Source organism: Dama dama, chromosome 6, assembly GCF_033118175.1.
Source record: "Dama dama isolate Ldn47 chromosome 6, ASM3311817v1, whole genome shotgun sequence".
Lineage (NCBI taxonomy): Eukaryota > Metazoa > Chordata > Mammalia > Artiodactyla > Cervidae > Dama > Dama dama.
The window spans coordinates 44,236,917-44,250,275 of NC_083686.1; the positions used below are offsets into that span (position 1 = coordinate 44,236,917).

The 13,359-nt window shown below is 35.0% G+C and overlaps 1 protein-coding gene and 1 non-coding gene across 2 annotated transcripts in view; one reads left to right on the forward strand and one right to left on the reverse strand.

Moving 5' to 3' along the window:
* NMU (neuromedin U) overlaps nucleotides 1–13,359 on the forward strand; it is a 28,992-nt gene that overhangs the window by 14,621 nt on the left and 1,012 nt on the right. The window contains exons 4-9 of the mRNA XM_061145915.1: nucleotides 1,735–1,794; nucleotides 3,227–3,256; nucleotides 3,348–3,398; nucleotides 5,161–5,235; nucleotides 8,082–8,135; nucleotides 8,890–8,929. Coding sequence (XP_061001898.1) covers nucleotides 1,735–1,794; nucleotides 3,227–3,256; nucleotides 3,348–3,398; nucleotides 5,161–5,235; nucleotides 8,082–8,135; nucleotides 8,890–8,925 — 306 coding nt within the window. The 3' untranslated portion in view covers nucleotides 8,926–8,929. The remainder of the gene's footprint in view (nucleotides 1–1,734; nucleotides 1,795–3,226; nucleotides 3,257–3,347; nucleotides 3,399–5,160; nucleotides 5,236–8,081; nucleotides 8,136–8,889; nucleotides 8,930–13,359) is intronic.
* On the reverse strand, nucleotides 9,741–9,812 carry TRNAC-ACA (transfer RNA cysteine (anticodon ACA)). Its single transcript has one exon. It is a non-coding gene; the product is annotated as a tRNA-Cys (tRNA).

The window sequence follows — 13,359 nt, forward strand, 5'->3', positions numbered from 1 at the left end:
CTGACTTAGAAGCTGTTTTCTAAGGAGACACCCATGTATCTGAATTTATTCTTTGAGCTGAGACACATGATATCACTAGACTTTTTTTATTGTTTTGTATTTTGCAGCATTTCTAGATGGACCATAAAAAGAAGTTTCAGGAATTTATTTCTAGATTTTTCTGGGTGACCTGCATACCCAACTGTGAAGGGAAAAAGTGAAAGATATATCAGTGTTCACACTCTATTTTTTCTCTCATCTAACTCCTAATCATAGGCTTAGCAGTCAATACCAGTGCAAAACTAGGTCAGACAACCTAGCTGTGTGTGGTACTGGGCAAGTAAGTCACAGTCTCTTAGAACCTCACTTGCTTTATATGTGAGAATAACAATTCCCATCCTGTATATATCAAGCTGTGTTTTAAGGACAAAGTGTGATTATGTGTATGAAAATGTTTTATAATTTACTGAAATACTACATACTTATGAACCATTTAATATAGTTAATAAATATCCCAACAATTTGCACTGGGCAGGCAAACAGAAAAAAGCAGGCCTCTGATGTGCTAGGAAAGGTGTTCAGAGAAGCTGCTTCGTGACTCCACCTGTATCCCTAACCTATAGCCTACCCTGTTAAACATGTGTGTGCCAAGGGCAAGGGTCTTGTTGGCCCTGAATAGTCCTTCATGACACATCTTCTGAATTAGCAGTAACTGCAGCTGTAAATCAAGCTTTACAGATCACACATTTTTTTTAATGCTACTGCTGTTAATTGCTCTGTCTGTGGCACTGTGCTAAGAGCTTTAGCACATGTAATCCTTCCAAGAATTCTGCACTGATGTTGCCATCCTTGGTTTATGATGACAGGAATTGAAGTTGAGAGAGGTTAGGCAACCAGCCTAAGGTTACACAGCTAATCAAGAGGAGAAATGGAATTTGCACTGCTCGCGTTGCAAGCTGCTCAACTCCAGAGACACTCCCCCACCCCATTTCAGCTTATTATTTCCAATATGTATTTATTAAGTAATCAATTGTTTCTGATGTGACTATGCTGAATTCTGTGCAAAGCAGGTTTCGCCCCTGCTTGTCCCTCTGTGCTCCTCCTAACCACACCCAGCTGGCTGTGATCCACAGGAGCCCTGCCCTGCTTCTAGGCTCAGATGCTTTGAAAAACCTGATCCTGGGGTGTGCAGTCAGCAACATAGAAGGGTGGGAACTCAGCCTAGGTGCGCTGTGCGGGGCCTGGGCTTCCTCCCATCCAAACTCCCATTGTTTGCAAACAATTGCAGGATTTTCTTTTTTTCTTTTGTTTTTTTTTTTTTTCAGGATTTTCAAATTAGCCAATAATGAGTAAATTCATTGAGGTTCACCGCTTTGGCATGTAGATTCAGACTTAGCAGCAAGCTGAGAAGAATAACCGCTCTTTTTGCACTTCCTCATTACTCTCAGTCAGAATTTTAGCAAATATTGAGAAGTTTTGTATCTGGACCCCCAGTGGAAGTCTTAATCAGTGCATATGTGCAATATACAACTTTTTTTTCCCCTGATTGGAAAGACGGTTTTACTTTTAGGAGCCAAATTTTTTGTCATGAGAGAAAATGAAGAATTTCAACAGTTTCAATGGGCCATAAGAAGAATTCTATTTAGGGTATTGAAATATGTATGTCCTCATGATCCTGACATTTTATGGTTATTTCTTCTGTGCAAATATTGTTAAAGCAGAGGCATCGCCTGTGTATCTTCTTATTTATATTAGGCATCCAGTGCATTGGAGGAGCTTTGCCTCACAATTATGGGGACTCTACCAAAGCCCCAGGTAAGGTTCAAACGGTGTTTAATTTGTAGGCAAAAACAATTGCTCAGAAATATCTTGGAATTCCTCCTGGAAGAAAATATACTCAATTTAGGAAGCATGCTAAGAGCTATAAGAACGAACATAAGTTGATTTTAGATGAGAAACAAACACTTCAGTTTCTTTGATGCCTGAGAATTTAGGGTCATATTAGTGGAGTTTGCAATCATCTAATTGGAAAATTATATGCCCCCCTCAAGTATAAGATGTGTTCTAGTTCTGATGAGAGAAATTTGGGGTCATTTTGGCTCTTTCTCGCTCCCTGAATCATACTACAGTTGGAGAACAGATGCATTTTTCTAAGCTTGGAGGTTAGGACACTGTACTTTGTCAGAGAGGACATTAATAATGCAAAAAAAAAAAAAAAAAAGCAAACTGTATTGTCCATGTCGGTTTGAAAATTATATTCTTACTGTGATGTCTTGGTTTCTTATTAAAATTATTATTTGATTCTTCTGGGAGAACTTTTTGTCCTGAAGTGAGGCAATGGGAACTTGAAAGATGGCATAATGTACCATATCTCAGTTGATGTTCTATATCTTATAGGTGAACTAATTTTAAAACTACCTTATTAAGGATAAAAGCCTCAGGTTTAGAAAATATTTTTCATTAGTAGTTTAACCTATTATCGTTGGTGTGTTCTGATTTCCATACCTCACACACACAGTAATTCAAAGAAAACTTGATATTTTAGAAACATAAATATTTTTGGAAACTAAGTGTTTACAACTGTATTTTTTCCTGATGTTTTTAACGGTGACATTTTCCAAACCACTTAATTGACTTTTAAATTAAGAGGAAATATATGACAATGGTGTTTACCCAAGAGTTTCTATTTATATTAAAAGCAAATGAGAACAGAAAAGAACAACAAAAAGGGAATGATATGTCTCATTCTTTTTTTTTTTTTTTTTGATATGTCTCATTCTTAAAGACAACTTTTTGGAATGAAAGAGGACTCTAGAAAAGCTTATGGAAGGAAGTAAAAATAACTGATAAGTCTTACTATGCAGTGACAATTACAAATAGTTTGATGTGATTCCTTCTAGTCTTTTTCTCTGAATATTCTATCATGTGATCATATCAGAATTTCCTATTCCACCACTACAGAACACTCATGATGTTTCCAATTTTTTGCTCTTATGAATAATGCTGTAGTAGAGATCTTTTTTTATACTCTTATTTATAAAGTTTTTAGTTAATTGCCCATTTATTTTTAGAACAATATGTACTTAACTAATTTCAGTCTTATATTTTATATATAACATATGTAGCACATGTTTTAAGAATTATAATCTTATAATAAATTATAAATTGTATACTTTACATTTATAAATTTTATACATATTTCTTATTATTTTCTAATATAATATATTTATAAATCTCTTTTCAATAGGAAACAGATGAAAAAGATAACACCAAAAGGGTAAGGTGATTTCATAAGTATATACATTTTAAAATAATCAGGAAACCTCTGATCATTCATAGTAAAGCTCACTACTTTTTTTTTTAAACAGTTCTTATTTCATTATTCGAAGACTCGAAAGTTGGGCAATTCAAATGTTGTGGTGAGTTGTAGAATTACTTATTAGTGATCACTTGTATTTTTTTAAAAAAAACTGTTTTTGCAATTTATCTCATAGAGCTAGATCAAGATTCATGGTTTTTTTTTTCTTTAAACATTTATATATAAATGAACAAATGGAATTCAGTATTTATTATACATTTATTTTATATCTCAATAGCTACAAGTACATTAAATCCATTCATTTATTCATCCAACGATTATTTACTGCGTATCTTCTATGTACCAAGCCAAGCACAATTCTAGGTACTAGAAATAATGGCAGTGTCATGCAACTCACATTTTAGAGGCCAAAAAATGCAAATATGATTAAGTAAATCATGTTGGTTTAGTTGTTGATTAGTGCAGTGGGAAAAGACTTATGCAAAGTCATTTTAAGAAATATTTTAAAAGATGATTGTCAAAAATGTAATTATTGCCTGCAACGTGGGAGACCCGGGTTCGATCCGTGGGTCAGGAAGATCCCCTGGAGAAGGGAATGGTAACCCACTCCAGTATTCTTGCCTGGAAAATTCCATGGACCGAGGAGCTTGGAGGACTACAGTCCATGGGATCGCAAAGAGTTGGACATGACTGAGTTACCAACACTTTTACTTTTTCAGAAATATTGACTTGTATTCCTAAGAGCTCCTTATTTGTAACTAGGCATTTGAGAATTTACTCTCTCAGATTATCCAGACACCAGTAACTTTAATTCATTTCACTTCTAAATTGTGTGGCTGTAGTGGTGGTTTTCTTTTTGTATGCATGGATTTATAAAGTGCTAACCAACCTATTTCAGTGTTTCAATTTAGAATACTTAAAAATTACTTGACATAATATTCTTTCTAAGCTTGTGACTCACTATCATGGGCCATTTTATGGAATGAGGAACATAGTGTATTTTAAACATATGTTTACCTGTAGGAACGTGACTGTAACTATAAACATAGTTTTAAATATTTATCTCATTGAATAACAACTTCTCTTACATGTGAGGAGTTGAAAGTTAGGTTATATGGGCTTTAAACCAAATACACGTTGAACTGATTAACAGGTAACCATCATAGGTGGCTTAAAGTAATCCGTTTGATGAATGAATTTAATGTTTGTGAGAAGGTTCCATTTAAGCCATGCCTTTAAAATGAAATGGTATCAGGTAGCCACATGTCTCAGATGTGCTTTCATTTTCTTCTGCTTGACGTCTTGGGAATATGTATGTTAGTCACATTTTTCACGATCAATGACACGTTGCCATTTTTTGTGTCTCCTGTTGTCTTGTTCCACGTGTTCAGTTTTAAATGAAATATATATTTTATAAGGAAGATTACTAGATGTGTGTACAGTATAATCTTCCAGATGAACATGTTCATGATGGAAAACTGATTCTTAGAGAGTTGATTTCATTTGTCCCAGACTGTTCTTCGTAAGTCTGGAAGCAGACAGGAGGCTTTTTGCTTTTCAAAGATACAGGCAGGGGTTTTCCTTGTTGGCTGGTGATGGAGTTCAGGCCTCAGGAAAGAGCTTCATCAACAGAATGATCGAGATTCCCAGCACAGAACTGCCAACTTTTATTCCATCCCTTGGCCTGTTCTCCACGGCTCTCTGAAATGCTCACAGAGGACTGTCTTGGGTCACGTGTTTCTCGTTCTTTTCTGGCTGGAGCAAGCATAGTGGGTAAAAGCAAAGGCAGATAGGAAGCCGTCTTTACGCCCAGTGCTGGGAAGCTGGTGTGCTCATCACGCGTGTGTGTTCGTGTCCCTCAGTCGTCTGTCGTGCATCCGCTGCTGCAGCTCATCCCGCGACTGCATGAGAGAAGGATGAAGAGGTTCAGACTGGACGTATGTAACCGCCTGCACGCGCGCTCCGCCCCTGCGTGTGGGGCAGCCCTTTCTGCTTATCCCGTGGGGCGGTGGTTTCTAAGATCTTCCCCCATAGGCCTCACGTAACAGCCAGGTGGCCTCCAGAAGAGCGCTGGTTTGCAGGAGTCTTTTCACACTCAGGAGGAGCACTGTCCCCCTCCCCATAGCATGTCCTTCTAACTCAGGCTGTGGGCAGCGAGGAAAGCCTGGATTAGACTTCCTTTCAAGGACCGGCCCCTCCCAGTGAGGCAACCTGTTCATTCTTGGGTTGAGAAAGGACATTCCTATCGAGTCATTAGATAGGAATAGGGGAAAAGATCAAGGACCTTTCCTGACCCCTCTGTGTACATGTGGCTTGAATGACAAGCTTTCTATCCAGGTAGCAAAGCATTAGTAAGAATAAGGTTTATGAAGTAAATATATCAGAAATTAAATGTAGGTATTTTGTTTTTTTCCACAATTAGCAAAAATATGGCCCCAATTCAGTGTCTTATGTTTAAGGTAAATATAACTAAGTGAACATATTTTTAAACTGGAAATTGTGACATTTTTACTGCCCTTTGAAAAGAATCATAATTCTCTGATGATGAAAGTTTGTAGGCATTGTTCTTATGTAATGCCTTCCATTATTGGAATACATTATAGTTTTCAGTCTTACGGGATCTCATTTTATTCTTTTGACAATTCTGTTGATACTTACATAAGTAGTATTATGCCTGGTTTACAAAAAGAAAAACAACTCAGAATAGTTAAAGGAGTCTCCCAAGATCACAGTAGTGAGTAGGATTAGAGATTACAACAATTTCTTGATTTCTAGTTTAGGGAAATATTTTTTTTCCACTATGCTGTTCCCTTGGTAGTCTAATCTTGAATATTTCTGTTATTTTATTGTTAAATTTTTCTTAAGTACCATATTAATTTTATTCTTCTACTACCAAAAGTTTTCAAATACTTTAAAAATGCATAGTTTAGGCAAATAAATTCCTCAAAATTTATTTTTATGATCACTATCTCCTCCCTAAATGCTTCATATGGTTGAAGACAATACTGCTGCCAACTTTAATGAGAAATGGAAGAGGAACTGTAGTAGCCCCTTAAAGAATTTCCAACATGAAAAAATCAAATCAGTTGTCAACTTTCTAGAAGTAATATATGCTTTTTGAATTAACTTTTACTTTCTGAAGAGTCGTCTTGACTTACAAATAGTGTAAAATTTCAATGTAAAAATCCAGTTTCTTAAAATACACCAGCAAAATTATTAGTTTACTACAACATTTCAGTGTTATTATTTGCAAAATCAAAACTACTCAGTAGCGTGGCCAGCTTCGTACTTTGTCTCAATGTTCCACCTTGAGTGAGACTATATTTTCAGATAAGTAGCTGAGAGCATGAACTCTAGCTTGGTAGTAATATCTTATTGGACAAATGATAGCTCCAAAAAGTATTTCACAGCAAACTAGGTTTCCTAGGAATCTGTGAGAAAAGAAAGTAAAACACGAATTAAAAAAAAAAAATTACAGTTAACTATGGGCTTTTCTGGGCCTAAATTGCTGAATTTTAAACCATATTTTTGATAGTGAAATATTTTGGGTTCTTAAAGAAAATGAATTTTCAAATTTTAGTAGAGTCAAACACTTTCCTTACATTTTCTTTGCTGGACATCCTCACTTCCATCCCAACATAGTTTTTAGCATTACCTCCCAAATTCTTTTATATACTGTTCTATCACCAATGATAAGACTGAAAAGAACTGTGTGTTTGAGTTTGAAAACTTTAAATTTGGACACATTTTAAGTTTTATGTTATTCTATCTTTCTTTTTCTCTGCTTAATATAAAATACATAGCTGTTCTTAAATAACCATATAAATATATAGTTTTTATATTTACATTTTTAAATATTAAAAATTTCCATCTTTAAAGTAATTTGGGGGGATTTATAGTCAGGATGAGAATTAGGTATAGAATGTTCAGAATTTAAGATACATTTGTTATAAAGCAAGGATTTCAACATTTTAATAGCTGTCAGGGACATTTCTTAAAATCTAAAAATATGATTATGTTTATGGAATATTGGAATATTTGAAAATGGTCTTGATGACAAATTTCATAGTGATTGCTGTCCTGATACTTATATAAGTAGTTTTTGAAAATAGGAAGCTACAAGAACCAACATTTATAGAAATTATAAAATGTTACATACTTTTCTATTAAGTTTGAAATTAAATGTTTGAAAAAAGAAACAGTTCACTGAATAATCAGTTTGTTCCTATTTTTTTAAATTACCATTTCAGTGTATATAAGTATACGGGGAAAATTTCCTCTGAAGTCTCAATGAATAAATATAGTTTACCAAAATTATCCCTCAATTTCAATTTAAATTCCTGTATTTGTGTATTTTAGCTATGACACAGTTCTATTTTATATTTTTTGCCTGTTCATTTGTTAGCACATACAACATGTACTATAAAGAAATTATTTTATTCTAACAAAATGCTGAAAGGAGATTTTAAACAGTTACTTATCTATGAAATGTCTTCTGCCTACTTGTTGATGAATATACATACAACTGACAAATTTCCTGAAAATAGAATCTGTTAGACTGTTAAGGAAATTAGATTAAAATACAACTCTCTGATCTTACTGCTAGTATCACTGAAAATTCTTCAGGTGTAAATACAAAAATTACTTAATGATATGAATTATATACCCAAATCCTTGATTCCCTCTTTATTTAATTATGGTGGTTGAAAATAACTATATCCTCAAGAAGCATTTGCACTTACTTTTACTGTTTGATTTTTAATATCCTCATTTTCTCTTCCAGGAAGAATTCCAAGGTCCTATTGCAAGCCAAAGTAGAAGATACTTTTTATTCAGGGTATGCATATACTATAATTCTTTAAAAATTCAATCAATATCAGCATTGAAAAGTGTTTTCACTGTGCATTTATTTATATTAACTTGTAAGTTTTCATTGTTTTTAAGTTTATCCCAAGATATTTGATATCAAGTGTTACAGTCTGAGATTCACTTCTGTCACCAGCTTGTTGCTCTAATATTATGGTATCTCTGATCTCTTCTCTAATCCAGTATTCATGGTTGTAAATACCCCAAAAACATGTCACATGGTTTAGTTCCATAATGTTTCATCTGCAGGAAATAAGTGTCTCAAAGGTGTATTACTCCTTAAGTTTTTTTTTTTTTTTTGGCCGCACCATGTGGCATTCAGGATCTTAGTTCTGTGAACAGGAATTAAACCTGTGCCTTCAGCTGTGGAAGCACGGAATCTTAACCACTAGACCACTAGGGAAGTCCTGATACTATTCCTTAAATTCTGATGAAATATTGAGCTAAAGAAATATTAGCCAATGAAATAGTTAGTTAAGGAAGGTCAACATTATTATAAAGTCTAAGCAGAGCTATATAGTAAGATTTGCATTTTGAAAACTAATTCTAACAATAAATTGGAGGAGAATGGACTGAAGGAAGGAGGAAAATAATAGATAAGGAAAACATAGATAAGGAAGAAATAATGGTATTATTATCTCATTGAGATCATTAGTCTGCTTTCTATGAAAATTAACTTCCCTCCTCAGTTACATTGCTTTATTTCTAACTTCACTATTTTCCAGCCACGCAATGGAAGAAGATCAGAAGGTTACATTTAAAATGGTATGTATATCAAAATTCAACTCAGTTTAAAAATTTCTCATTTTCACATCTTCACAAATTAACCTATGCTCAGTATATTTCTATTATTTGATTAATGTATACATTAATATTCTATATAAACACTGCAAAGATAGAGGCTGTGAAGACTTCATATAATGGAAAATGCTAGTATTTTAGGACCAGATTTTCTTTGCCCATGTTGTATGCGCCTCACACTATGTCACAATAGTCATCATCATTTTTGCAGACATTTACCTAATCATCATTTACTATACAAGTAGAATATGTCAAAGGTTGTGTATTTATTTTGGTAATCAGTATCCACAATAGTGGGCCAGAATTTACAGACTGAATGCCTTTCTGTTCTCCAAGTAACCTATATTCAAAGATTCTTTGTAAGAGTTGTACTTACCATCTTTAGAGAACTAGAAAAATGTGGAAAGACAGGAGAACATGACTTCTGCTTCGGTACTCCCAGAGTTTCCATATCTGTGTCGGAGATACAGTAGACCCTAAGTAGCTATTGAATGGCCCCACACATACTTAATAAGTATGTTAATCTTAATACTTATTATACTGTAAATTTTAAAATTAAATGCACACCGATAGATTTACACCAGAGAAATAAAACAATATTCTACTAAAAAGTTAGTAGATGTGACATTGACAGAAGTGACATTAACATTGACGTCGCTCAGTCGTGTCCGACTCTTTGTGACCCCATGGACTGTAGCCCACCAGGCTCCTCCATCCATGGAATTTTCCAGGCAAGAGTACTGGAGTGGGTTGCCATTTCCTTCTCCAGGAGATCTTCCCTACCCAGAGATCGAACCTGGGTCTCCCGCATTGTAGGCAGACGCTTTACCATCTGAGCCACCAGGGAAGTCCTACTAACTTAAGTAATCCTAAATGCAGATTCTATGCTGAACATACTTTTTCAAATACTTCATTCATATAATTTAATCTCAACCCTTGAGTACACATTTATCTTAAAAATGTAAAATTCTTAATATTTTTTTCATAGAAACAAAAATCAAATCACATATTTTAACTAAAAAAGATAACACCAAAATTATACAATTTCTAGAAAATGAAGGTAATGAAAACACACATGTTAAAACTTATGGACTCTGACAGAACCATATTTTGTGGAAAATTCAAGACTTTAAGCACTATCAAGCAAGAAAGTCATGAAATTAAAAGATGCTTGCTCCTTGGAAGAAAAGTTATGACCAACCTAGACAGCATATTAAAAAGCAGAGACATTACTTTGCCAACAAAGTTCTGTCTAGTCAAAGGTTTGATTTTTCCAGTAGTTTGCCAACAGAGTTCTGTCTAGTCAAAGGTTTGATTTTTCCAGTAGTCATGTATGGATGTGAGAATTGGACTGTAAAAAAAGCTGAGCACAGAAGAATTGATGCTTTCGAACTGTGGTGTTGGAGAAGACTCTTGAGGGTCCCTTGGACTGCAAGGAGATCCAACCAGTCCATCCTAAAGGAAATCAGTCCTGAATATTCATTGGAAGGACTGATGCCGAAGCTGAAACTCCAATACTTTGGCCACCTGATGCAAAGAACTGATTCATTTGAAAAGATCCTGATGCTGGGAAAGATTGAGAGAGGGAAGAGAAGGGGACGACAGAGGATGAGATGCTTGGATGGCATCACCAACTCAATGGACATGAGTTTGAGTAAACTCCATGAGTTGGTGAAGAACAGGGAGGCCTGGCGTACTGCAGTCCATGGGGTTGCAAAGAGTCGGACATGACTGAGTGACTGAACTGAACTGAACTGAAGCAAGAAAGAGTGAGTGAATTAGGAATTTAAGTCAATAAGTCAAAAAGAACAATGAGGTAAACTTCAGGAAAGCAGAGGAAGAATTATAAAATGGAAGATGAAATTAATTGATTATAAAATAGTAAAATACAAGAACTTGTAAATAGACCAAAAATCTGATTTTTTTAATGAAATATGTAATAAAGGGCTTCCCTGGTGGCTCAGAGGTAAAAGCGTCTGCCTGCAATGCGGGAGACCTGGGTTTGATCCCTGGGTTGGGAAGATACCCTGGAGAAGGAAATGGCAACCCACTCCAGTATTCTTGCCTGGGAAATCCCCTGGACAGAGGATCCTGGTGGGCTACAGTCCATGGGGTCGCAGAGTCGGACGAACTCTCCCAATTTTCCTAGCCTAATAATCAATGAAAAAGAAAGAAGCCAGAAATATATGGAAACACAAATGAAAAGAGAGAAATTAAAACAGATATAAAACTAATGGGAATCATAAGAGTACTTTGCAAATCACTGTGGCTATCAGTTTGAAAACCTAGATAAAATGGAGGCTGTATAACAAATTAGCTGCTACCAAAATTGACCTCAGAAAAAAGAAAAAAAAATCTAACTAGACTGATGACTTTGTGGGGGAAAAAATGAGAACATTATCTGGGAACTCTCCCCTCAAGGTACTAGGTCAAGAAATTTTGGATTTCCCAGCTCAGTGAAGGAAGAAAAATTTCAAATACTTTTATGAAGTCAGCAAATACTAATACCAAAACCTTACAAAGTTAGTATAAGAAAGGAAACTGTAGGTCAATTTTATTTATAAATATCAATGCAAACATTAAAAAATATAGAAAATAGTATTCAGCAATATATTGAAAGAATTATATAACCCCATGAAGTGAAGTTCATTCCATCAACTAAGATGGTTTAACATTAGGAAGTGTATGAAAATATTTTCACCTTTAAAAGAACATTTTTATAATCAACTCAGTACAGGTATACCCCCGTTTTATTGCACTTTGCTTTACTGCACCTCACAGATATATTTTTTACAATTTGAAGGTTTGTGGCAACTCTGTGTTGAGCAAGTTTATCAGTGACATTTTTTCCAATGGCATTTGCTCAATTCATGTGTTATGTCTCATTTTGGTAATTCTCATAACACTTCAAACCTTTTTCATTATCACTATATTTTTTACAGTGATCTGAACAGTGATCTTTGATACTACTATTGTACTTGTTTTGGGGGTGCCGTGTCCACATCCATGTAAGGTGGCAAAGTTAACTGATAAATGCTGTGTGTGTTCTGACTGCTCCACCGGCCAGCGAGTCCACTGTTACTCTCCCTCTCGTTGGGTTTCCCTGTTCGCTGAGACACAATTCAGTTTTGAAAGAACTGCTACTGTGAATAAAATGCTGTCAAACAGCATTGTTTGCTACAGAGAAATTGTTCCTGAAAGGAAGAGTCAATCAGTGTGGCGAACTTCATTGTTATTTTATTTTAAGAAAATGCCACAACTACCACAGTCTTCAGTGACTTCAGCAGCTATCAACATGGAGGCAAGACCCTCTACCAGCAAAGAGATTATGACTCGGTGAAGGCTCAGATAGTGGTTAGCAATTTTTAGCAATAAAGTATTTTTAAATTGAGGTATGTGCATTGGTTTTTTTGGACATGATGCTATTGCACACTTAACTATTGTGTAGTATAAACATAACTTTTACATGCACCAGGAGACCAAAAAATTTGTGACTTTTTTTTACTGAGATAGTCACTGGAACCTAACCTGCAGTGTCTCTGAGGTATGCCTATAGGTACTTTTGGCAAAGTGCCACATACATTTCTGATGTTTTCAAAGAAGATCTTATAGAAAGAAATTGGAAAAGAAATTAACAATATTTATATAATGGTCTCAAAGTCAGTAGAAGGCTTGATAGTAAAACATTTTGGAGTATTTCTATTAACATCAGAAACAAAACAAGCATGCTCTGTCGCCTTTTATTTCATGTAGTTCTTAATGCAATAGCCAATTCAGTTAGACAAGAAAAAAATAAAAGATACAAATATTGGAAAAGTGAAGAAAAAATTTCATGTGCTCATGGGACATACTTATGAACTTGAATCAACTATATTTGGTATTAACTCATGTTTCAAGGAAGGCTTATGTTACATCAAGAATATGAGCAAACATTCCTAATTTTTACTTGTTTCAAGGAACTAGAACAAAGAGTTAATGAAAAAGAAATATCTTTTATTATATTACAAATGTTGAGACATTATAAAATATGAACACAAAAATTTAATACTAAGTGGGAAAAGTGTATGATTTTAACACCAAACTAAGTGTGAAAGTGAAAGTGAAGTTGCTCAGTCGGGTCCGACTCTTTGCAACCCCATGGACTGTAGCCTGCCAGGCTCCTTCATCCATGGAATTTTCCAGGCAAGAGTACTGGAATGGGTTGCCATTTCCTTCTCCCGGGGATCTTCCCAATCCAGGGATTGAACCCGGGTCTCCTGCATTGCAGGCAGACACTTTACCATCTAAGCCACCTGGGAAGCCCATTTATAGAGATGTATAAAGTAAGTATGTATAGACTTGTATATGTATACATTCATATACCCATTTGTACTTGAACTTTTCTTTTTTTTTTT